This window comes from Mustela nigripes, chromosome 8, assembly GCF_022355385.1.
Source record: "Mustela nigripes isolate SB6536 chromosome 8, MUSNIG.SB6536, whole genome shotgun sequence".
Lineage (NCBI taxonomy): Eukaryota > Metazoa > Chordata > Mammalia > Carnivora > Mustelidae > Mustela > Mustela nigripes.
In genome coordinates, this window is record NC_081564.1 from 34654171 (window position 1) to 34681167 (window position 26997).

The 26997-nt window shown below is 42.4% G+C and overlaps 1 protein-coding gene across 13 annotated transcripts in view; it reads right to left on the minus strand.

The window, feature by feature from the left end:
* The window catches only part of PTPRM (protein tyrosine phosphatase receptor type M), a 777671-nt gene that overhangs the window by 81844 nt on the left and 668830 nt on the right, over nt 1–26997 (minus strand). For all 13 annotated transcript variants that reach the window (XM_059409214.1, XM_059409213.1, XM_059409212.1 and 10 more), the window contains one exon: nt 17642–17729. In XM_059409214.1, coding sequence (XP_059265197.1) covers nt 17642–17729 — 88 coding nt within the window. The remainder of the gene's footprint in view (nt 1–17641; nt 17730–26997) is intronic.

Below are 26997 nucleotides of genomic sequence, written 5' to 3' on the forward strand. Positions count from 1 at the left end.
CTGTTCAGAGCCCCAGAATGTAAGCCTACGATATGGAGATCAGTCACATCCATGCTGCTTTAAAGATAAACAAAGAATTAAATACTACACACCTTCCACACTTCTTATTCTTCTCTGAAAATTAGGAAGGATTTATAATTATTTGCCTTTTACAGCAATTCTCATTAACTTATTCTTTTATCACTGACAGGCATGAGGCATTGGCAGAGGTCTGAAACTTCCTCACTGAAACTTGGGAATCACAACAGTCTTATTTCTCAGATTGAATGTGTAGCGACTTCACTAAATCACATACAAACCCTGAAATTTTGATGGCTGCCTTTGACGTCCGCCTTGGCAAATGATAGTTTTTTTTTTTTTAATATTTTATTTACTTATTTGACAGACGGAGATCACAAGTAGGCAGAAAGGCAGGTGGAGAGAGAGAAGGAAGCAGGCTCCCTGCCGAGCAGAGAGCCCGATGTGGGGCTTGATCCCAGGACCCTGAGACCATGATCTGAGCCAAAGGCAGAGGCTTTAACCCACTGAGCCACCCAGGTGCCCCAGAAAATGATAGTTTTTAACCATGGCCCAGCCTTCTGGAAGGTGCAGACACACACCTAACTGGGACCTTCCCTCGGTTCCCTAAGCAGATCTCTATATCCTATGTGTGAGTTTCAGAGTCAGGTGTGTGGTTTAGAATCCCTCACCTGGAGTCTGGGGGACGTTACTACACCTATCTGTGCTTGAGTTTTCTTATCTGTAGTCTGGGTGACCACTTTTCTTATCTGTAGCCTAGTGACCACCTCAAGGGATTATTGGGAATATTAAAATAAAATAAAAAAGAAGAGGCTCCTGGATGGCTCAGTTGTTAAGAGTCTGCTTTCTGCTCAGGTCATGATCTCAGGTCCTGGTATCAAGCCTCACACTGGGCTCCCTGCTCAGCAGGAAGCCTGCTTTTCCCTCTCCCTCTGCTGCTCCCCCTGCTTGTATTCCCTCTCTTGCTGTCTCTGTCAAATAAATAAGTAAATAAAATCTTAAAAAAAAACCCAAACCAAAAAAATATTAGAAGAGAGCCTCGGACACAATAAGTGATGGATAAATACCAGCTGTTGCCACTGTCGCGTGATGCGTCATGGACACGCGGACTGTTCTCACTTCTCATATGTACAGCTGAGGTCCACACGAGAGCAAGCCAGGAACAGACCCCATGTGTGGTTGGAAGTTTTCCTTGAGGTGACCTACTCTAAGATTTAGTTTCTCAGAGTACATCTTGCTTAAAACCAGAGCCCCGCCCCACCCCAACCCCCCGGTGCTTGTTTTTGCTGGGGCCGGGGGAGGTGAGTCACTGGGGAGCTGGGGATGTGTGGATTGTTCTGGCTTTTGCATTTGTTGGGAGAGCTGGGGCACACAGACAGTTACTGCAGAGCTGGGCGGTAAGCAATTTCGGCAGCAAAGCCATTTGAGCCTCCCGAATGAAAGATGTTCCAATAGACCTGAATCATGGCCATTCTGCACACATCAGGCTTTTAGTCAGCTCCTCTGAAGGGAGATTAGGTCTGCCTTACTATACTCCTTGACTTTCCCTGGGCAGTTTTTTTTTTTTTTTTTTTTTTTTTTTTTAAATGCAGGCATCACATTAGAAGCTCCCAATCTTTAGAAGCAGAGCTCTCCTTGTCAGGAGATCTATTGTACCTCCTTGTCAGAATCCCCCTTCTCTCACACTTTATTTCTCTTAGAACCTGAGGATGAACGCCTCCCATTCCCTATGATTTACCATGCTTGGGCTTCTCAAATTGTTCTGGAATGTTCTGCAAAGGGACTTCAATCTCTGATAAGACTGCACTCTCATCTCCCATAAACAGAGCCTTTGAAATAGAGTTTCCCCATCATCTCCTACTGTTCAGTTGGTTACCTCTCTCCCTCTCTCAATCTTTTTTTTTTTTTTTTTTTTTTTTTAACTTGGCTGCTATTTCTCCACATTTAATTGCCTTACCCTCCTCCTGATGGGGAAACCTAGAAGACATATGCTGAGCATTTTCTCTAAGCAGACAGAGACTGCTTTTGGTTCTCTTTATATGCCTGGTAGTATCTTCTCCTTATTCTAAGGCTGATTTTACTAGGTTATAACTTCTTGGGGTCAGAGACCACATAGTGTCCATTGGGAACATCCCCGTTTCAGCCAGGCCACTGTGCCCAGCCCCACGGCCTCTCTACACAGCACTGCCTGCAGTGATCCCCCAACACACAGCAGGTGCGTGCAACCCCCTTAACCACTCACCCCACTAACGAGAGCCCTGTCTCGACTGTCACTGTCTCAACGGAAGAAGGGGCAAGCTGTGGTCAGGCGAGGTTTGCTGGGGCTTTCGGGGGTGCTGGAAGGTCCTGTTGTGGACTTGCTTAGTGGTTTTATCTGTGTTTGCTTGACAACAAATCTGTTAGCCTGCATTTGGAGGCTTTATGCCCTGCTCTGTAACTAAATTTCATTCTTTAAAAATAAAAGGGTCCCTCTTGAGTGCATTGTGTTATGCGAAATAAACCCAGTCTGGGGCAAACATTGCATAATTCCACTACCATGAGACACTAAGAGTAGTCATTTCACAGAGACACAAAGAAGAATGTGGTTGCCAGGGGCTGAGGGGAGGTGGGAAATAGTGAGCCAGCGTGGAGTAAATACAGACCTGGGGAAGATGAGAAAGTTCTGGGAGAGGGTGATGGGTTCATGACAATGGGAGTGAACTTGCCACTGAACTGGACACTCACACATGGTTAATGTGGTAAGTTTCATATTATGTTCATTTTACCACAACGTTTTTACAAAGTGAGAATCCACTTTCTCCACTCCTCCCTTGTAGAATACCCCTTCAAGTTTCCCTCTAAGCCTGGGTGTCCTGAGAAACAGCACCTTCAAAGCTGGGAACGGGCATGTCATGGACTCGCTGTCTTAGCACCCTCAGGAGTTCCCCTGTGACTCCCCTTGCCCTGATGAAGGCAAGGCAGTGGTGACAGTGACTCTAAAGCTTGCCACTAGAGGACAACTGTCATACATTATTGATGTGTACTCAGGAGATGGCTTAAGAATTACTGCAATGAGGTTGAGGAGGCATTGTTTTCTTTCAGTGATAAAATGTGTGAGTGTTGGTAAGTCAGTGTATCTTAAGGCAGGGAGACAGAGAGTTTAACGGGGAGAATGGGCTGAATCTCTCGGAGGAAGGAGTTAGCTGTGGAGAACAAAAGGACATGAATTTTGCCCAGCGAGAAAAGGCTGGTCATTACGTGACTGCCCTCTTGGCTGTCCCAGGCCCGCATGTATCCAGGGAGTCCTCTGCCTTCCGGCGTACCCGTGAGAGCACCGTCTTTCCTCAACAGCAATGAAATAAAAAGCCTAGTCTCACCATCACTCATATTGAGTCAGAGGGAGGAAGGGCAAAAGAAGTAAGAGGATCTGTCCCTCCGGCCAGAAGAGTCTTCCCTAAACTCCTGCTGCTCCTCTGAAAATGCCTCGGTGACGGAAACTGGGATTCTTGGGCATCCTCTTTTAAATCAAGCTCTCCGTTGGTTATGGAAACAATAAATATAGATGGCTGGGCAGCACATAAGTCAGTACATGGAGGCTCACTGCCATCTTTTCTTAAAATCTCATTCACCTTGAATCAGAAGCCAATTAAGAGGACTCTCATACATCAGGCATTCTTTTAGGAAAGCTCAGATCCTTCTCCTGGGGCACACTTGAGGTGAAATACTATCCAGTGACAATGACGAAATGCCCAGAGGACATTTCCGGCATATGGCAAATATGGGAGATGCTCAGGCAAGGGATCCACAGAACTGCCGTTGCCCACTGGTTGAGCCCCTATCCTTCCACTTTGTTTTGGAGGCTGATTAGCGGGGGTAGGGCCTTGCTCAGTACTAGGTCTATCGTTTGGGTTGAAAGGAGGAAGAAGTTTGGAGAACTCAGCTGTTCAGGTATAAAAGTATGAGAAAGCCAATGGGATTTGTGGCTAACAACAGGTCAGCTGTTCATGAAAGCCAAGGGGTTGAGACTTTATAGATTTGCTATCTCCAGGAGATACAGCCCAGGAAGGTTGAAAAGACCCGAGCTTTAGACTTATCAATTACCAAACCCATTTCTCCTCCAGTATGGGTGTTTTTCCCCCCCATTATTCCCAAACCATATCATGTTGATATAGTGCAGCGTTTGGCTCTGGTGTCCCAGAGACTCTGATTCAAATCCTGGCTCTCTACAATTCCCCCTAGTTGTGAACTTAGACCAACTCTGAATCTCTCTGAGCTTCATGTACAAAGAGGTTGATGATGGGCTACCTTCCCAGGATCGTTGGGACCAAGTGAGATGAACATGTCAACTGCATGGAGTATAGGACTAGTATAGGACTATAGTTTCCATTAAAAAGGAATTACCCCTCTTATGGGAATAAAAGTGACATCCTTGTTGCTTAGCAATTCAAACTACAAAAAGCCCAGGGTGCTTGTTTGGCAGTCAGCGGAGGAGAGGAAAACCTGTACACTCTAAGCAGCCAACCTTTTAGAAAGATGAGCTTGAGCTACTTTTGATGAGGAAACAGGATGAATATGCCCCAATAGCTCCTACCTCTTAATCCCCTGGCATCTATTCAGGAACTTGTCTTTTTATTTAAATATTTTCTTTTAAAATCAAGGCATAATTGACATACAACATTACATTAGTCTCAGGTGTATATCATAATATATGATATCTGTATATATTGTAAAATGATCACTGCAATAAGTCACTAGACAAAGTTAGACATTTTTTTACTTATTGTGATGAAAACTTCAGGGTTTACTCTCTTGGCAATTTTCAAGTATTACTACAATATTGTCAATTGCATAGTCACCACGCTGACATTACATCCCCATGCTTTACTTATCTTTCAGTTGGAACTTTGTGTCACTTGACCCCCTTCACCCATTTCACCTCTCCCTCAACCCCCCTCCCTCTAGCCACCACAATGTTGTATTAGTTTCAGGTGTACAACATAGTGATTCAATATTTATCTGCATTACAAAACGCTCAGCACAGTAAGTCTAGTCACCATCTGTTATCATGCAAAGTTGATATAATATTACTGGCTATATTCCCAATGCTGTACTTTTTATCCCCATGTCTTATTTCTTTTATAACTCGAAGACTGTACCTCCTAATCCCCTTCACCTATTTGGTCCTCCCCCCCACCTCCTCCTCCCTTCTGGTGACCAACTGTTTGTTCTCTATATTATAGGTCTATTTTTGTTTTGTTTTGCTCTTTTTTTTTTTTTTTAGATTCTAGATATAAGTGAAATTATACAGTATCTGTCTCTGAAAGACTTATTTCACTTAGCATAATATGTTTAGTTCCACTCATGTTGTTGCAAATGGCAAGATTTCATTCTTTTATGGCTGAATAGTATTCCATTATATCTATATATCTGAATGTATGTGTATGTATTCATAACCATTATATATATAGATAGAGGTATATTTACATCTATTTATATATGTGTCTGTCTATCTAATATGTCTCTATCTATATTTGTGTGTGTGTGTGTGTGTGTGTGTATCTTCTTTATTTATTCATCCATATTCATTCATTAAACCACTTAGGTTGTTTCCATACCTTGGCCATTGTAATGATGTGGCTGTGAATACAGGAGTGCATATATCTTTCCAAATTAGATAACACCTAGTAGTGGGGTTGCTGGTAGTTCTGTTTGTAATTTTTTGAGGAGGTCCCATACTGTTTCCATAGCGGCTGCACCAAGTCACATTTCCACCAATAGGACACGAAGTCTTCCTTTTTGCCATATGCTTGCCAATACTTGCTACTTCTTGTCATTTTGATAACAACCATTTTCACAGGTACGCGGTGATAGCTTCCTGTGCTTTTGATTTGCATTTCCCTGATGACTACTGATGTTGAACATTTTTCATGGGCTTGTTGGCCATCTGTATGTCTTCTTTAGAAAAAACGTTTATTCAGATCTGCTGCCTATTTTTAAATTGGATTTTTCCCCCTGGGTTATATGAGTTATTTATATGTTGTGGATATTAATCCCTTGTTGGATATATGATTTGCAAATATTTTCTCCCATTCAATATGTTGCCTTTTCATCTTGTTGATGGTTTCCCTTGCTGTGCAGAAGATTTTTATTTTGATATAGTACCATTTATCTATATTTGCTTTTATTGCCTTTACTTTTGGAGTCAGATCCAAAAAACCATCACCAAGACCAATGTCAAGGAGCTTACCACCTGGGTTTCTTCTAGTTTTATGGGTTCTGTCTTGCATTCAAGTCTTTAATTCATTTTGAGCTAATTTTTATATCTAGAGTAATATAGTAGCCTGGTTTCTTTTTTTTTTTCCCCATGTGGTTTCCCTGTTTCTCAACACCATTTATTGAAGAAATAAATTTTCCCATTGTATATTCTTGCCTCTTTTATTGTAAATTAATTGACCATATAGGTGTGGGCTTATTTCTGGGATCCCATTCTGTTTCATTGATCTATATCTGTTTTTATGCCAATTTCATACGGTTTTGATTACTATAGCTTTGTAATGTACTTTGAAATCAGGGAGTGTGCTGCCTCTAGCTTTGTTTTTCTGTCTCAAGATTGCTTTCATTATTCAAGGTCTTTTGTAGTCCCATACAAATTTTAGAATATTTTGTTCTTTTTCTGTAAAGATATGCCATTGGGATTTTGATAGGAATTGCAATGAACTTGTAGATTGCTTTGGGTAGTACAGATATTTTAACAATATTAATTCCTCCAATCCATGAAGACAGAATATCTTTCCATTTATTTGGGTCTTCTTCAGTTTCTTTCATCAGTGTCTTATTGTTTTCAGAGTATAGGTCTTTTACCTTCTTGGTTACATTTATTCCTAGATATTTTAATATTTTTGATGAAATTGTAAATGTGATTATTTTCTTAATTTCTCTTTCTGATAGTTTGTTATTAGTATATAAAAATGCAAAATATTTTTGTATATTGATTTTGTACCCTGAAAGTTAGTGAATTCACTTATTAGTTCTAATTGTGTGTGTGTGTGTGTGTGTGTAATCTTGATGGTTTTCTATATATAAAAATCATGTTTTTCACAAATAGTGACCATTCTACTTTTTCCTTTCCAATTTGTCCAAATTGGACAAATTGGCCTTTTATTTCTTTTTCTTGCCTAATTTCTATAGCTAAAGCTGCTAATACTTTATTGAATAAAAGTGGCAAGAGTGGTTGAGCAGCCTTGTCTTGTTCCTGATTTTAGAGGAAAAGTTTTCTGTTTTTCACCATTGAATGGGCTTTCCCCCATTATGTTAGCTGTGGCTTTGTCATACGTGACCCTTATTAAGTTGTAGTACATTCCCTCTATACCCACTTTGTTGAGAGGTTTTAACATAAATGGATCTTGAATTTTGTAAATCCATGCTGACAGCTACTTTTCTAAATACAATTTATTCTGTCCCTATCTAGTTCAAACCATTCAAGAATATCAACAGGGAACTGATCAACAGTGGTCTCTGTTGGGGAAGGTCATCGAAAAGCTGTGACCAGTGGTTGACCCATGAGTTGGACTGGGTACTTGAAGTTCCTCACCCATCTCCCCATTATCCTTGGAATGTGGTTCTGCTTGCTCTTCCTTCTCCCAGAAGCTACTCCAAGGCATAGTCTTGAGATAGTGATACCGTGTTGAGAACACTTGCACAATATAGGTGACTGAAGCTAGCTAAGATCTCTTCATAAACTTCTAAGATTTGGCGGGCAGATGCAGGGATCCTCTCATCTTGCTGCTGCCCAAGACAAGCTCTGTATATAAAATCCCTTTACTTATTAAAATTCCCAACTACCATCCTGGAGTGCCCTGCCTCTTTCTTTGTTCTCTCCCTTTCCTCTGTGTCTGGGAGCTGGTTTCAGAGGACACCCAGGAAGCTCGAAGAGGGTTGAGAACCAACAGTCTTATAAAACAATGGAATATGATATGATCATCAAAAAGCATTTCTATGCTTTTATTTAATTTTACTTAATTTCTTTACCTGGGAAGATCTCTGTGACATATTGTGAAGTAGAGGAGGTTAGAAAACAGCATGTCTTTTAAGAGTCTATCTATATGAAATAATTGTATATGTGTGTAGAAATGTATACTGGGATAAGGGTGGGAATTCTGCTGGGTGGGAAAATTTAGAGTCATATTTATTTTCATCCGTATGATTTTGTGTATTAATAGTCTACACAGTTTATACTGTCTTTATAATCAGAAATAAAACAATAAACCTATTTTTACTTTAAAAAATAAAGGCAACAACTTTAAGGCAAAGAACAGAAAAAAGATCAAAGAAACAGAAAAAAAATATTAGTAGGGATCAAACATTGTTGGTGAGGTTCCGAGCAATTTCCCCCAACTTTTCATTACTGCATAATTTTTCTATAATGTGTATGAATTGCTTTTATAAAATTGGGGGGGAAGATACCCATTTAGCCATGGATGACTGGAATATGATCAAAATCCAACAAATGTTTATATTATAATCACAACTCAATGTTAGCCCATCAAAAAGGGTAATGAACTCTGACGTTTTGAGAAAATCTACATAAAACCCTTGTTGCTATGCTTCTCATTCCTTTAAAAAAAAGCCTTTACAATAAGAAATAGGGCAAAACAGTACTTTGGGGTAAGAAACAGGCACATAAAGATGTGGTATAAAGCATAAGAAACAATAGCTTGCTACTGAAAAGTTCTAATCTGCTGGTATTTTCCCCCACGTATGTATACTTATGTATGCAAGTGTGTATGTATTTATGTATATGTATGTGTGTATGTGGGTATTTGTGTGTGTGCATGTGTGTATTTATGGATGTGTAAGCATGCATTTATGGATGTGTGCTTGCATACACTAGAGGTTGGGTAACGAGATATTTAAAGCAGGTCTCTATGCTTAACTCTAAGTCTCTAAAAAGGTTTAATTATGCCCTTTTTGTCACATAACATTATATTTAAAACACCTCTAAGTAGCTTCAAATATTTTAACATTTCCATTTTAAACATGATGGATATGGTTAATAGCCTTGCAATTCACTTGTATGTGATTAGATATAACTAGGCGGTGGAAGTGGAGTGTGTCATTGATAATATTTCATCTCCACTCTCATTCTGCTAAATATTGATGACATATTTAAGGTAAATTGGAACCACAATGATCTAAGTAACATTTGCCCTCTGAGAGGAGAATCAAAATTAATTTTAATTATAATTGATTTCTGCAAATAATGGCTTTGCTTCTCTGTGGTTACACACTTGCCAAGGACTATTGCTGCACTGGTCTCGAGGTACAAGACGCAGAAGAGACAAGGGAATGAATGGGAGGTGCTCAGCCATCTACCCCTGTGTGACCTATATGCTGGCCTGGTGTCCCTGCTTGTGCCCACCTGGATGCTCAGGTCATGCTAGTTCTGAGCACCAAGCAAATAAGGAACCTTTGAGTTCAGTGGTAGGTGGCTTCATGTTCACTTTTGCTCTCTCTGTTGGTTTTATGTGTTACTCAGGCTTGCTGTGTTTATTGCTTATACCTAGACCCTTGAATAGGGAGACTTACTCTTTAATCTTCAGTGTCCTGGCAGGACCCCTGACTCTTACTTTGTCTAATTCTTCCAGATTTTTTTTTTCCTTCCTAAACATGTTGTGTTGATTTGTTTCTCCCTTATTCTCATCCATCTGACTTTTAACACCAAGAGCTCTCCCTGCCAAACTGTACCTAACCAACTAACCCCTTGTTCCTACCATCCTCTCTTCAACTCTCTTTATTCCTACGCCAGATCATGAGGGTAGTAGATTCCTGAGAAGTGACACTGTTGGAGGGGCTCCAATGGGAGAGAAAAGCATAGTGCTATGCAACAAAACCCTGGAAGAGTAGTTTTCAGCACGAATATCAAGACTGGGACACTGGTTCAAAGAATCAGATGGGAGAGATTGGGTCAAAGGTTTCACTCTCCTCTTAGATACCTCATTATTAGCTAGGAAAAAGGAGTAGGTGGGCATGGGTAACATGAGGATGAAAACCAAAGCTCAGAAGGGACCCTCTTCTCTTCCCCTTCGTAAAGGTGTCTGTCCTCCCGTCATGTCCTCACCCATTGTCTCCTCCCTCCCACCCCCCACCTACGCCATTCAAAGCACCATTTGCTAATTTCATGAACAATTCTCATGTTGTTACATCAGTCTTTATTGTACTACGGACACCCTCACTTCTCCATGAGATAATGCTCCTTTGAACACATTAGGCAGTATTGCCTGGCAATTCCCTATTACTGAAGCCCCTCCACGCTGGGTCTTAGGCGCTTGATGCCCTCCATGCTTCCTCCACACATAATCTTATCCTGCCAATGGTTTTAACTGCCATTCTATGCCCCAAGATTCACTCTTTTCTATTTGGGCCCAGATCCCTCCTCTTTGGGTTTCGAAGCAGTCAGTATAACTGCTTACTGGACATTTCATTTGAAGGTTTCACAGGTATCTGGGTGTGTCCCCAGATTCAATTTATAAGCTTTCCCTGGTACTGCCAACACATCTATCCCTGAGCTTCCCGCCAAATCTGGTTCCCTTTCAGTGTTACCCGTTGGAGTAAATATCCAGTTCTTCCACCGGTCTATCCATCCGTCCCTGACTGCGCACCACTCCTCCCTCTGACCATCCTCCTGTGAGTTGGAAACAGAAGCATCACTGACTCCTCTGTCTTCCTTGCTCTACATCCAATCCATCTGATCATTTATTTCTCTTGAATCCATCTACTCCTTTTATTTCCAGTCCACATTATCCTTGCTTTTCACTTGGGCAACTGAAAGAATCTCTTAGTGTCCCCTTCCAATTCATTTTTCATTTTGCAGTCAGATTAAATTTTCCAAATGCTTATCTGATGAACAACCCCTTCCCATCTCCTCAAAAACCCTTTGATGAGGTTTCCCTTTGTTTTCTTAATGAACACTGACATCCTTAATCTTCCCTGGAAGGCCCTGGAGTTCTGGCTTTCACTTAGATACTCCCCACCCGCTGCTGGCCTACCTGCCCTTGCCCTTCCCAGCTCTGGCTACCTGGCCTTCTTGTAGTTCCTCAGACTCCAGGGCTTCTCTGATGTGAAGGATGTGTTCACATGAGGCACTCCCTGTCCACAACACCCGTTTGCTCTACCCCTTTACTCAGGGATCTTCCATTTCACAGCATTTCATTCCTTTGGAGAGTCATTTAAGTCTCTCCTCCCTTGCCCCTTCCCTGGAAAACATCAGGGGCTGTGTCCACTTTGGGCTACCACAGTCCCTCCAGTTCTTCACATTTTCACTCCCCTTGTTCGCCCTCCCCCTGCTCCAGTGACACTGGCCTCCTCACTGCCCCAGGTCTGCCCCCTGAGAGCCTCTGCCTGTACCTGTCCCCTGGGACAGGCCTTGGCTTGCATCTGATCCTCTCAGGGAGGCCTTTCTTGACCACAGTTTAAAAACTGCCACCTCTGCCCCATGCGTCTCCTTTCCCAGCTCCATTTTCCCTGTTACACGCCTCACTTTCTAATAAGACATATTACACAGTTTACTTGGTGACTTTTTCCTGTTACCCCCAAAGAATGTCAAGTGCTATCTAGGCAAGGAATTTTGTTCTGTTCCCTGCTCTGTCTCTGACACCTAGCATAGTGCCTGGCATGTAACGTTAGGCACTCAATATTATCTGTTGAAAGAATTCCTCTAGCTTGACACAGAGCCTGGCACATGGCAGACCAATATGTCTTCCTTGAATGGACCATAGAAAGCGGGGGAGGGAGCTTGGAAAGGACCCGCAGATTTCTAGCTCCTTATCTTCAACTGCCAGCCTCCAGAAAAGAGGACCCTAGGCTTCAAGGGGTTCCGTTAGCCAGGAGTTTTGGTGTGTATCTTAAGCTCAAAATTAATTATAATTAGGAAACATCGAGAAAAGCAGGAGTTCTGTTTTTGTGGTGTGGTGAAGAGGGGTGTTTTGTTGTTTTTTTTTTTCTGCAAAGGACTAGCTCAGCAAATTTATAATGTAAATAAGGGAAAAGTTTAACTTACTTAAGAGCAAAAGCCAATAAACAGTTTTTAAGCCCCATTAAAACCATTTTATATGCAAACGATATTGCAAAACAATGAATGTGATCATTACCAGCACTTCCTATGTTCTCTGAAAGAGCTCTAAGGAGGATTTCTAAGATACGCTGACTGAACCCCCCAACTCCTTCTTCTCACTGGTGGTCATTCCTGAGGCCTGAGTGCTAGGAAGTAGGCTTCGCAGACACAATAACCAACTCTTTGACAACCACATCATTTTTTAGGGTGGAGGGAGATGGTTATACACCTCCCCATGCCTATAAACTGACGTGGGTACATACACAAGCGGGATTTGGATAAGCATTTTTATTCTTTTTATCTCAAATCCGTCCGCCACTCTAACAATACTGAAGAGTTATTTTCACTGTTGGAAGTAAAGACACATAGAGAGTCTTTAATGAAGCAGCGCCCGAATGAAATGATTCATCAGAACAACCTGGGGCACTTACACCGACTTGGCTCCACTCCTTAGGACTGCGAGCCTGAGTGAGGCTGGGCGAGAGCAGGCCCAGGGCGGTTCTGGGATTCAAGGCAACAGCTGTGGTATTTTTGCAACCCATGGGTAGTATCAAACTTACCCTACCAGCTGTAGATTCCGGTGGTGTCCAAGGATTAGGATACCCTACTTAAAAAGCATTAATAATTGTCTGGAGGAGGCCTAAGTGATATGCCAGCATAGAGCCTTGTAAAGAATTACATGAACAATCACAGTTCTAGAGGGATTTCCGAAAACAACAGGAAACTAGATGAAAAGATTGTAATTTGCCACAATGTGGAGGAAACTTGAAGGCATCATGCTAAATGAAATAAGCTAGACACAGGAAGAAAACAACCTGCATGATTTCACTTATATAGGGAGCCTAAAACAGTGGGACCTAGAGAAGCAGAGTCTAAGGGTGATTCCAGGAGTAGGTGGGGCACCTGGGGAGATGTTGACCAAAAGATACAAAGTTGCCATTCTGTGGGATAAATCAGTCTAGAGAGCTCATGTACAGTATGATGACTATAGCTAATGATCCTATATTAAATACTAGAACTATTCCAGGAGTGTAGATTTCAGTGATTATTTTGTATGTATCTAGTACATGAAATCATCCTGTGAGCACAGCAGAATGAACAGACTTGTCCACCCGCTACATGATCTCCCTGAAAGTAAGGTAACTTTGGGTGTCAGCTAGACTTCAATACAAAGTAGAACAGAATAATTCTGATACATAAAAAAATACAAGGAAAAAAGCAGAAGATAACACGTGAGCACAGAGACTGGGTTCCAAACGCCACAGCAACTGAGAAGGAAGAATGGGAGCCTGGATGCTGGTGCAGCCGGGGCACAGAAGTGTCTTTTCAATGTGGTCTTTAGAAAAGCATAAGAACAAACAATGCAACCAGACGAAGAAACACTGAACGACAGGGAGGGAACAGGATGGAAGGCAGGGGAGAGGTAGGAAATCAGCCTGGGTACAGCCAGGCAAACCACCCAGAAATGGAGCCCAGAGACCCTGTCTGTCAGGGCCTGTCTTGTTGTGTAGAGTCATGCTAACAATTAGGGAGCAAGATGGTGCCTGCTACTGCCTCCCCGCTCATCATTTGGAACTTGAGGCTTCCAGATGTTGATATCTTTAAAAATTTTTAAATAACCTCAGAATCCGCAAGCTGAAGAGTAAAGAGCAACTCAGGAGAAATGAGAAGATGTGATTTTTTTCCAGCTAACAACAATCAATGTTCTTATGTGGCATTTAGTTCTGTTTCCATACTAGGTGAAACTCAGGAAACTTGACACTGAGAAGGTTTGTGACTTAGCCAAGGTTACTTGGTTAGTGTACGGTGGGGCCAAGACCCCAACTGCGTCTTCTAGCTCCAAATCCTGTGTTCTTCTCTTTTGCCTAAAAGGCCTTTCCTCATCAGTCCACCCCTCACCCGTGTACCCTTCTCCTATCAGTTCATGCATGTCTTGGGTCTGCTCCGGCCCCTAGATTGTGAGGTCATGGAACATTTGGGGCCTACAGAGGGGGGTTTAAAACCGTTTTTCCTAAGTGAAGGTTCCTGAGGGCTGGAGATGATGGTGATGATGGTAGAAATGAGCTGTGGGTAGCAGAAATGAACAGTTGTCCCAGCGGGATCTGTTTGTCTCTAAACCAGGAGTCAAGCCCGGCACTCTGTGTTTTGAACTGAGACTGGCCAGCCGGTGAAGCCTAAAGGATTTATTATCTGCCTTTTTCAGAAAGATCTGCCAAGCCCTGCCCTAGATGCTAATGGCTGGGTGGGCAGTGTCCGACTATGTTTAATCATCCTTCGGTAAAAGTGCCTAGCATGGTGTCTGGCAAATAGTATGTGGTCAGGAAGTACTTGCTGAATGAAGGGATCAATTATTTGGTCTATTTGAGCACACACTCTCAGTTCAGCCATGAGGAGAAATCAGGTAGAAGAATGACATTCAATGTATCTATGGAAAACAGAGACACACCCAATATCTAGTAGGTCAAGGTAGAAACAAGGTGGGTGGGGCTTCTTGAGGCCTTCAGTGTAGGCTGTTCTCATGTTCCAGGAGGGGCCATACCTCTACATGGGTGTATTAAAATAAACTTTCCCAAATAATTAAACTAGAAAAAATATGTGAACTCAGGCTGGTCATTTTGTTTCTCCATGCCTCAACCTGAAGATGAGAATAGCACTTAATAGAATTAAAATATTTGATATTTGCATAGAATTTGCAGCTTCAATGTCTTCACAAAAAAACCCCACAACAGTATAAATTTGTATTTCGATCATGCTGGGAGGTGTTTTGGACCACGCTGATCTCTTGTTCGGTTTCCCATCTCACCCTACGTTCCAACGTGCTGGCCAGTGCCCTGCAGCCAGCGTTCCCCTAGGCCAGACCAGGCAGGATGTAGGCAGTCTTGTCACCTACTGCCCTTCTCACACCCAGATCATTTTTAAATGTCCTCTGACATCTTGTTTATCCATTTTGAGCTAGGGGAGATTTAATGATAATAGGTTAACAACTAATCCCTACAGGAGACCCTGCCCCCCCCATCCTTCTCAGACAATAGACGACAAAAGTCGTGAACAAAGAGCTTCTGCAGGAGACCCTGAGCAGTGGCAGCTCGAGAATTTCTCTACAGGGGTCTGCAGGGGTCAGAGGAAGGGGGGTAGGGCCAAAGTCTCTACCAGCTGCTTCTTGTCACCTACACCTGCCTCCGCAGACCACGATGCTAAGGGAGAAAAGCAAATTCAGGCACCATAGCAAGCCGGCAGGGACCAACAGTCCAACCGTGCATGGCATAGCAGTTATGAAAGCAGTTCGTGGGTTGGAATCCTGCCTCCACCTTTATGGACCCTGTAACGTTTCTCTATGCCTTACCTGCCTCCCCTGTGCGACAGAAACAACCAGGTAACCTATTTCATGGGAGAGAGTGAGTTAACACGTGCCAAGTGCTTACAGTAGCATCTAGCATAGAGGAAGTGCTCAACAAATGCAAGCTTTTATTATTTTTTTTCATTCTTCTTTCAGAAATATTCCTCAAGTGCCCACCAAGCACAGGTAATGAACTTGGCTTCAGGAAGGAGCAGGCTGAGAGTTCTACTGAGCAAAGGACGCTGCAGCTCTGAGCACACTGATAATTGCCTTCATCGACACTGGCTTCTGTGAGTGCCCAAAGAGGCCCACATCTGGGATGGTAGGGGGACTATAGGACAAAGGCTCCCCAATAGCCCTTTCCACCTGGTATGGAGGGAGGCCCAGGGCATGCTGGAACTGCCCAGTTTACCTTGCAGATCCCCTTGGAGCTTGCTGCAGTGCTGAGTGAACTCCTGGAGAGAGCCCTGGAAGCCATGATGAGAAATCCGGATCCTTCTAACAATGCAAAGCTTTAGCAGCTCCCAGAGACATGAAGGAACTTGGGAGAGATCTCTATTGGTCAACCAATTCCTCCCAGGACCATCCTCCGGCGAGAAATCAGGTTCCCCTTCCCTGAGCCCAGTGGTCCTGCACCCACAATTCCAGCCCGGGGCTTTGTCACCTCATGGGATTGGCGTCACAGTGCTCTGTTACCTGCCCACCCTGCCTTGTCCTGCTGGTGGGGCACATGCGTCCCTGTCACCGTGGGATCCTCACCGTGGGCCCCGTGTCTGGTGCTCCACAGTGTTGACGGAATCCACTGAGGGGCAATAAAGCCTTAGATCTTAGGGAAGCATATTTTGACTAACAAGGACCCTGACACGGCCACTTGAACCGCTAAGTCAATGAACAGACAAAACATGAAGCTAGCACTTGTCACCTGCAACACCATGTTTGGGATTTAGGAGCTGCCAGAGGGAGAACAGGGCAAGCCAAGCCCATGCGCAGTCAGGATGGTTTGCTCCTATGACATGCAAACCCCACTCCCTCCTTGTTGACAATCAAACATACTGTCCATTTGCACCGTCCAACAGTGGCACCCACTCGTCTCATGTACTATTAAAATTCAAAGTAATTAAGTGAAAAACATTTTAAATCTCAGCTTCTCAGTGGTACCAGCCTCATTTCAAGTGCTCACGGGGTACGTGTGGCTACTGTTTCGGATGACATAGGGAGCGAACACCTCTACAATCACAGAAACTCTGATATAGCGGTCTCTCCTGTCCTTCCAAGAAATGTTAACTCAGACAAATAGAAGTTCACTGCACGTTCACAATCCATACTACCCAAAAGTTTCCCATTTGCTTTCTCAAATCGCAGTAAAACAAGAGGAACTCCAAGCTCTCCCACTCTATTCCCACATTGTTTGTTTGTTTGTTTGTTTGTTTGAATTTATGTATCTTCAGAAATAGTATTCTGTTGGTACCTGTCAGAACCTTGGGGGCAGTCCCGTGTGACTTGGAGCAGTTTAACGCAGGGGATGGATGGCTCCGGCCCCGGGAGAAGGAGGGTCATCAATCTACCAGGTGTCTCAGCATCGTTATGGAACATTAATGAGGTTGGGCTCGATTTAAAAACCATCTAAGGCATTACGGATTGGTAACATTCAGCTTCACAGGAACCGGGAATTTCTAAGATATAATCCTCCCTCTTTTGCTAATGAGCGTTGTGATACAGGGACTATCATTTAACTTCTGAGTTTTGGTTTCCTGTCCTTAAAATGGGGCTATTACTGACCTACGTAACCCAAGTGTCTGGAGGATTAATGAGTTAATGCTCGTTGAGAACTCTGAGCCCCTCGCATTAAGGCGTGTGGCACATCATTATTTCCATTCATTCCCATGTAGCAGCTGGGAAACATTAGGACTATTATGTTTACTCCTAAAAGGCATTTTCTTTCTCAGCATTTTAGCATTACCTATGTTACCCAAACCCTAAATCTGAAAGTAAAACTAGCCCCACAGCAAGACACATTGATGTAGTGGGGGTACTTAGGTAGTTTTCCCTTTCTTTAATACGAGCATAACACCAGCTTTTCCAGAAGGATGAAGGCAGTAATTGCACTGTAAATTCTTGCTGCGTGAGGCTGGTGGTCAATCTTAGCAGATGCAGAAAAGAAAGTTATACCACAGCACAATTACACTGTCAACACTTACATGCGATGATATTCCCATATCTGTTCTTCATTCTGTTTTCATCTTTCTTCGCGGAGTCCCATGGTGCAGACTGCCCTTCAAAGAAGCTCTGGAAGAAAGAGAAAAGTGACACAAAGAATTACAATTTGGTGCAGTAAACACAGGATCTTAAGGATGGAGGATGTTTTTAAGAAATGTACGGCAAGGGTCAAGAAGGAAGGAGAGGAAGGATTAAATACCTTGTTTTCCTTCACCTAATACGTTATAAACATAGAGGGGGGCTGGAGAGTGAACCTGTAACTTATCATATAGTCCATTAAAATGGTGGTGCTCACTCTATCCGCTTTTAATTTAATACAGAAAAAATTAACATTCCTCTCAATTTCTTAATTATATTGCCATTTTTCAATACTCTCAAGAGATACAAAGATATCATTTTTCTACCTAATTGCTAGCCGAAAGAAGGTGATTTTTTTGGTTGAAACTGAGAAGGTAGGGAAGCTATGACTTCATGCCTTCAAGGCTAAAATCCTGTAATAAATTCTGCCAGGGTTTTCTCTTCATTTTTAATGGAGCTTATATGTCCATTTATTTAAGGATTTGACATTATTATGCCCAGGATCTTTAATCTTCATGTTATTAGTCAGATATATGTTTTTTCTGTTCAAGTTATAATGAAAATGTCCTTTGGTATCAGTTGACAGGTGAAAAAAAAGCTGGGACTTTTATTTCCACTTTGGCTCACAGTCCCTTTTATCCTTGCGTAGCCAAGTCTATAAAAGGTGAGGGGAAGAAGGATGGAGGCAAGAAGCAGTTAGTCAAACTGACTTCTTGTCTTTGCCACGGCTACTCTTATACTTCTTGGTACCAAGTGGGAGAGAAGATGGGAGGAGGAAGTAGGCAGAGCTGACGGGGAGGGCACCGCTCTGAGCTACTGTAGGGCCAGAGGACATGGTGTCAGGAACTCACACACTCAAACATGCCCAGGATGGCTTTTCAAGTTCTTTCCAACTAAAGCCCCTAATTCCTGTCTCTCTTACATTGTTTGGCCATCTTGGCCATTTCCAACCATTACCAATATTCAGTGATTAGTCTGTGGTTCAACAGAACCTATTTATTATCTCTTTCTATGGCTCCAGCGGGGGCTCATTAGTTAAGCGGCATGAGTACTGCGGCAGTGGGTAGGACACACCTGCTCTCAGACCCCACGAGAGAGCCTCACCACTGGCCTACTGCACAGGACCCAACCATGCCATGCACGGTGCTCAGCTTATTCTAGTGTCTCTGTCACCAGTCTGGAAACTCCCTGAGACTTTACAGGGACTGCGTGGTTGTCACTGTTGTCTGGGCAGAGCCTGTGCCTCATGGTAGGAATCCAATAATTCTTTATTAAGTGATTGAGCGATTGTAGTGTTTGGTGGTGGTCTCAAGATAAAGTTTTACTTGTACAGCTTAAGTGTGTGACGGGCTCAAATACCTGGAAAATCTGCCTATGTACAGTTTGTGAAGTCCACACCTTTTCCATGACCTGATGCGTATTGGTCCTGCTATGACCATTTGGCTCAGTGCCCATCACAGAATGGCTGGAAGAGAGCCCTGTCCCAGGTCTGCGCCCCTGGGACCGGTCCCTCCATGCAACAAAGCAGGAAGAGCACCCCCCCACTTTCATGACAGGCAAGAGAGAAAAAAATAACACTGTGTACATAAGTGTTACAGTTTTAAATTGCCTGTCTTAATTTAAGGTATCTTAGTCATGGTCATCCTCAACACCTTATTACCATAATAGTTTTTACATTATATTTATCATTTTGAGAAAACATGGCAGCAGACCAGGATCAGATGTACTATGTAGCTCTATGAATAGGGTCACACCATATGTAGCTAATTGAAGGGTAAATACTGCACAATGCAGGACAGATACGAGGAAAAAAACCACTTTCAGGTTATTAATCAATTAAGTCAATAGAAATACCAGCAGTAAAAAATCACTCGTTAATTCCCTCAAGAACAAGACCGTCATATGATAAAGGATTTATTCAGACATGGAACTTCTATTCTGCTATGAAATATGCATCTAAAAATAGCTTCGGGGGCTTTTAGAGTCATACTCTTTTTCTGAATAGTGTCTCTGTTACTCTATGAACGACAATCATTTTACAGTTGAGTAATAACTATTATCTGACTGCCCTCATAACAATTTAATTCTCCTTTGAGGGTGTTGTGATGTAATTGTCAATTTCAATTCCCTCTGCCTTTCCCACCCATCTGAAAGTTCTTGGGTTTTGTTTTTTTTTGTAGAAAGATGAAGAAGGGAGTGGCCTCTGTGAGGGGCCTTGACATTTTCCAGGAGAATCCATGGCCGCCAATGAACACTATCACAGGGCGTGTGTGTGTAAGTGTGTGTCTCTGTGTGTGTGCGTGTGTGAGAGAGAGAGGGTGGGTATCAACAGTGGACTGGGAGAGAGGCACTTGTCTAACAAAGATAATGATCCCAGGTCACCTGAGGCAAAGCCATACAAAGCCATACCCCTCCTCCCCAACAAGAAGATGCTCTCCTCTGAGGACCACACGCATACCACAGCTGTTTCTTTACCATCTGGGACAACTTCAGGCCTTCCGATACTATATTCTTATTTTAACTTGTTTGTATTTGTTTATTTAAAATGTTTATTCATTTTTTAAGATTTATTGATTTATTTTTAGCGAGAGAAAGAGAGAGAAAGTGGGGGCTCCAGCAGACTGTGCTGAGCGCAGAGGCTGACCCAGGGCTCGATCTCAGGACCCTCAGATCATGACCTGATTCAAAACCAAGAGCCAGACACTCAACCTACTGAACTCCCCTAGGTGCCCCATGACAGCCCTTGCTTTTATAAATAGTTACTTTAATCTCATTGTTCTTATGTAACTGGTGACCAGGAAACAGAAAGAAGCCAACAGTGCAATGATTACCGTTCCCTTTCCATTGGAGCAGGGCACGTAGCTCAGAGCATTTTTTTTTTTTTTTTGAAGGTGATGGCCAGCTTCACTGGTTTCATACCTTTATTTATTTATTTTTTAATTATTTTTTATTTTCAGCATAACAGCATTCATCATTTTTGCACCACACCCAGTGCTCCATGCAATCCGTCAGAGCATGTTTTTATAAGGTGAGGCCAAGTGCTCTCCAACTCGAAGCCCTTATTTCGGTGCACTTACTAAGTGCTTGCAGAATGAACAAGGCCACTGTCTCAACTACAGCTCCCAAGAGTGGTCAGGCATGGAGGGATGCCTCCCTGCTCTAAACGCTGAGGGACACCAGCTGCAGAAGGAACACCACGAACTCGTAACACACAGGCCTGGGTCAGACCTCCATGTTTTTTCTGACTCTTAATCCACTTCTCTTTCTGTATTCTCCCCTGTCAAAGACTTCCAAGGGGGAAACAGTGTTACATCTACTTAAATACACATGGGCAGCAACTGCTTTCCACATCCGATCACATCTCTTTCTCTCTAAATGAAGGTTTGCAACAAGAGAATACGAGAGATGTCAAGTAAACTTCAATTAACTGTTGATTACTTTTACGAAACAGGAAATTTTCTTATCTCATAGGATAATGGGATCATGGCAGGGAAGCAGCAGCAGCAGAACAGAAGTGGGAGGGCATTCTTGCTACAAGTCTTCGCAATTCCCCATCCAGGAATTATGTGAGTTACGTTGAAGCGGCAAAATGTTATTTTTTTCTTAAAAGCAAAATAAAACACAACAAAAAGAGCTGCTCCAAGAAAAAGATGAAATGACTATTGCCATCCATGGTACCCTGACTCCCTATGGACATTGTGAGAGGGTCCTGCATTTTCTGGAACAGGTCTGGATGCAATTATATAGCTAATCTCCCCATGAATACATTTGCAATTATTAGAACCACATGTCCTTATCTTTGGCTTGGAAAATAAGTAATAAACCTATGGGGAGCACAGAGATAGGAAACAAGGGCTCTCTGGACTGACTAACTTGGCTTTTGTTTCCTTTTGTTATGGTGATAAGTATTATTTTTTATTTTCTAACATGGACCCAGTTTTAAATATTATAGCTTTTTGTAACCATACATTGCCTGTTTACATTTCTAGTTAGAAAATGAAACTTTATCTACAGCTCTAGAGCCATTGGGCATTCCAAGAGACTATGACATGATGCAGAGGTGTTCCACACTGTGAGCCCCTGTTTTCCAGGTTTAGGAATTCTAAATAAGAATCATCATCAAGGCAGGAATACACCTCATTGAGGCTATAGAATACTGTTTCCTATCTGGCCCACAAGGAGGCCTGGCATAGACATGTGACTCCGATGCAGCAGACATACTTACTACCTCTACTCCCCATTCTCCCAAGAGACTGAGCTTTTTTTTTTTTTTTTTTTTTTTTTTTTAGGTTTCATTTATATATTTGACAGAGTGAGGAGCAAGAGAGCAAGAATGAGCAGGGGCACAGGGAGAGGGAGAAGCAGGCCTCCCGTTGAGCCCAGAGCCTGACAGCGGGACTTGATTCCAGGACCTGAGATCATGACCTGAGCTGAAGGCAGATGCTTAACCCACTGAGCCACCCAGGTTCCCTTAGACTGAGCCTTTTTGACCTTAGGTGAGCCTTATGACCCACCTCTCTCTCTCTTTTGGCAGACCATGAGATGGACAGTTAGTTCCCGATAAACCCTCCAGTGAAACACATCTCACTAAAATTAAGTAATTTCGTTATGCAATATTTCTATTATGTCCTATTTCACATACCGTTTGGCTTTTAAATATTTTTTCTTTTTCCACTTTTTCTGAGATATACTTGATATACAGCCCTATATAAGTTTAAGGAATACAGCAAAATGGCTTGAGTTACATATCATGTGAAATGATTCCTGCTGCAAGCTTAGTTACCATCCATCAACTCATATAGGTATTTAAATACTGTTTAATAAATTAAGCAAATCAATATACATTTTATGTGACTTTCTTCTGTGTATTTTTCTTTGGGTAAGATTCTTTAGCTATCCTTTTTTTTTTTTTTTAAATCTTTAAGACAGTCAAAAGTTTTATGTGTCCATTTAAAATTACATAAATTGCCTGATGTTTTGAGAAGAATTCTAATCTGAACCAATATTTTTGGGACCATGAGTTATTGCCACATATTTTATGTGGTATCTAGAGAAGGGCTGTTCCTATCAGATTTGTTGAAAGTAAAGTCAACAAGGTTTTGAGTAAATTGAACTCCACTCCCTTACAAACATAGTGATCTGAAGGGGCACCTGCACCCCAACGTTTATAGCAACAATGTCCTCAACAGCCACACTCTGGAAAGAACCCAGATGTCCAATGACAGATGAATGGATAAAGAAGATGTGGTGTATATATATATGTATATACAATGGGATACTATGCAGCCATCAAAAAACCTGAAATCTTAACCATTTGCAATGATGTAGATGGAATTAGAGGTTATCATGTTAAGTGAAATAAGTCAATCAGAGAAAGACAATTATCACATGATTTCACGGATATGTGGAATTTAAGAAACAGAAGAGAGGACCATGGGGGAAGGGAGGGAAAAATAAAATGAGACGAAATCAGAGAGGGAGAAAAACCAAAAGAGATTTTTAACCACAGGAAACAGACTGGGAGGAGGAGGTAGCTGATTGACGGGCATTAAGGAGGACACTCGATGTAACGAACACGTGATGTAATGAACACTGTTGTAATGAACAGTGTTATATGTAATTGATCGATCTCTCAACTCTACCTCTGAAACTAATAATACAGCACACGTTAAAAAAAAAAAGAGCTCCATTCTTGAAGGAACCAGAGGATTCCTAAGCACATGTCAATATCTGGCATCTGTCCGGGGAGGGCAAGGGTTCTCTGCTTACTGCCCCTTACATGTCCCTGTGTCTGAGACAAACCCTTGTATTCAGGTGGAAGTACAACCTCCAACTCCTTCATCTCTTATCTCGTAGTTTTTGCTTGATGGTTAGGAGCAGGTTCACTAAAGTCAAATTCAGCCAAAGCACAGGCGTGCTTTCGCAAAAGAGGTCCGAGAGAGAGCCAGTGGGATGGGTAAGGGAAGAACGGCTACAATCATCCCGTAGCAACCAGTGATTTTGTATCCTTGGGGCAGCCACATAACGACAAGCTTGGGAAACCGACGATGACAGCCCACACTCCCAGGACACTTTTCATGAGAGGAATTTAAGATACAATATGGACATTAAGGCAATATTTAGTGTTTAGCGTTGATTTTTAATATGCAGATCCAATTTAACATGCCAACGATGGACTTTTTATTATGAAAACACATTTTATGTATTTTGGGGATTTAAGTTAATGGTCTCACTGCACCTTCTGTTAGAATTTTCATAAATATACTTATGCTTTGACTCCACTTAAAATGTAATTAAAGTGTTTCCTCTGACTACCTTAGCTCATATATACCGAGAAAAGGCAGCAAACCTGGGGAACCACTCAGAAAGAGTAATAAGTCTCAGAAACAATAAAAATGAAGCCAGGCAAGCTCCAGTGAATACCAATGACTTCTCCACTTTAAGACGCTGGGCTCTCCATGGGCACAGAGCAGAAGGAAATTGAACATCTTGCATACAGTCATTTTTTTCTGAATGGGAAACATGTTTTTGTGATCCAATAACCTCCTCCCCCAGCCCACACACCACTATCATTTTCCACGGGATATAATTATACATCTCAGTTGCCCACCTCGAGAGAACGTTACTCCAAAATGATGCAGTCTGTTACAAATGCCGCAGCTCCTAGATATTAAAAAAGGAGCAAAAAAAAAAAAATCCTATTCAACAGAAAAGCTTCCAGGAAGGAAGGGATGCAGGTCAAGACGGCACATAATGTACAGTATATTTCTAGGCAGTGCAGGGTCAAGTTTTTTTTAGAAGCTTCTGAAATGGAATTTTTCCTCCCTTTCTCCTATGAATAAAACTGGGCATATAAAATGACTAAAGCCATCACCCTGGAAGATGGGAGATGAACTTGCTGGGGCATGCAAAGTCTCTGAACTTTGCTTTCTGCACATTCTTCTTCTTCTGGTTCCTTCAGGGGCTGCATTTTATTGGGGCCATATAAACTATTTACTGCTATCGCACTAAGGCAGTTGAAGACACCTAAAACTGCCGGATGGGCCACAGGGTGGTGTGCCAATGGGAAGGTGGCCCCAAAATCTGCCCCAGTGCAGTCTACAGTCACTGTCGTTAGCCAGTGTCCTGGGCAGAGGCAGCCAGAGGGAGCGAGTGATGCTTTAAGGGCAAAAGACGTGGGGGCGGAGCAAAGACACACAATCTGTGTGATGCCTAAATCAGCTGAAATCTAAATGTGAACATTGTTCTGTATTTTTAAAGAAGGCTGCTAATCGATTTCAAATGGCTGCGTTTTACTGAAACTTAGTCCATCCCCAATTTGCAGAACTTTTCTATTTTGCAAGATGATCCAGGCATGTGATGATCTAAGCAATAATCATATTGTATTTCTGTACCTAATATCGCTCCCTCTTTTGATAATGAAATTGAGATTTGCAGCCTGAAAATATTATATGATCTTTTCATGCCCAGAAACAGCCTCCACCCACCCCCAACATTTGGCTGAGCTTTAGAGCATGTTTTATAGTCTGTTGAATATGCCTCTGAATGAGTGACTTTTCACAGCAATGTCGTATATTTCCTGTTGAAAAATATAGGATTATGGAGTTTTTGAAGATCTCTCAGGTAAGTCTCTTTATTCCTATTGCACAGATGAGGGAATTGAGGATCAAAGGTATGATGTGGCTTGCCTGAGATCAGGTAGTCAGTGAGGAGAAACTAGGCCCTGGACCCCACACCACCTGGCTTTGAACTCTGTGCTGCTCCTTCTGGGCCACAAAGCTGGCTGAGAACATGTGACTTTGTGCCCACTGTACTGCACTGTGCACACAGCATTCTGAAGTCACCTTGGCCGTGGGTCATAAGTCATCAAGCATTTCTAGTTTACACTTTTTGTGGAGTAAGCCTATTTGATTACACACAGCTTTGTACCATCTGCACAGTGAGTTCCCAGGGATGGGAAGCTATGTGCGCTCCGGAGGGACCTTCAATCTACTGCTTTTCTTTAAATGTGCCCAATTTCAAAGTCCCCTCTCTTTCCACCTTCAGAATCACTGCAGTCGTAAGCTCATGCTAATGATGTGACATCCCTCAAGTACCGAAGCAGAAAAAAACTCTGAAAAACCGCTGATCCAGTGGCCAGAAAGACAAATACTCTTCAGTTGAGTGACAGAGGGAAAGGGGCAAAAATGCTAACTGGGCAGCACTGACCGGTGCTGAACACACCATGGTTGGGACCAATATCCCATGGAATTACAGACACTGATGCAAGGTCACGTGGTTTCAAAAGTGGGGGCTATTTTAGTGAAGAGACACATGAAAATATGCTCAATGTCACTCATCATCAGGGAAATACAAATCAAAACCACAATGAGATACCACCCCACAACTGTCGGAATGGCTAAAATGAACAACTCAGAAAACAGATGTTAATGAGGATGGGGAGAAAGGGGAGCTCTTTTGTACCGTTGGTGAGAATGCAAACGGGCACATCCATTCTGGAAAGTAGTATGGAGATTCCTCAAAAAGTTAAAAACAGAATGACCCTGCGACCAAGCCATTGCACTACTAGGTACTTATCCAAAGGATACAAAAGTACCGATTTGGAGGGGTACACGTACCACAATGTTTATAGTAGCAATGTCCAACAATAGCCAAATAATGGAAAGAGTCCTGATGTCCATCGACAGATGAATGGATAAACAAGATAGGGTATGAATGAACAATGGAATATTACTGAGCCACCACAAAGAATGAAGTCTTGCCGTTTGTAACCACACAGAAGGAACTGGAGTTATGCTAAGTGAAATAAGTCAGAAAAAGACAAATACCATATGATTTCCCTTATATGTGGAATTTAACAAACAGAACAGAGGAACATAGGGGAAGGGAAAGAAAAATAGATAAATAGATAAAAATAGATAAAACTTGGTCAAAGTTTACTTCTTTGAGGTAGGCACTGCCTACCTCTTGATCATGGGGGACATCATGAAATCAATCAATTATGCAAAAATTCTGGAACCGGGACCTGGCCCTGTCCTCATTACATTACCCTGGCAAGTTCAGGGAGGCCATAGTCATTGGACAGGGTATCAAAATAGCGATGCCAGTGAGTGCCCTGCCACAGATAGCCCCAATGAGACGACTGCCTTATTTTAAAGCAGGTGAAAGCATCTGATTCAATTGCTTTGTGGTTTCTCTAAATCACTCTGGCTTTGGGTCCTTCCTCCAGGATTGCCACCCACGGTTCAGAGAGAGCAAT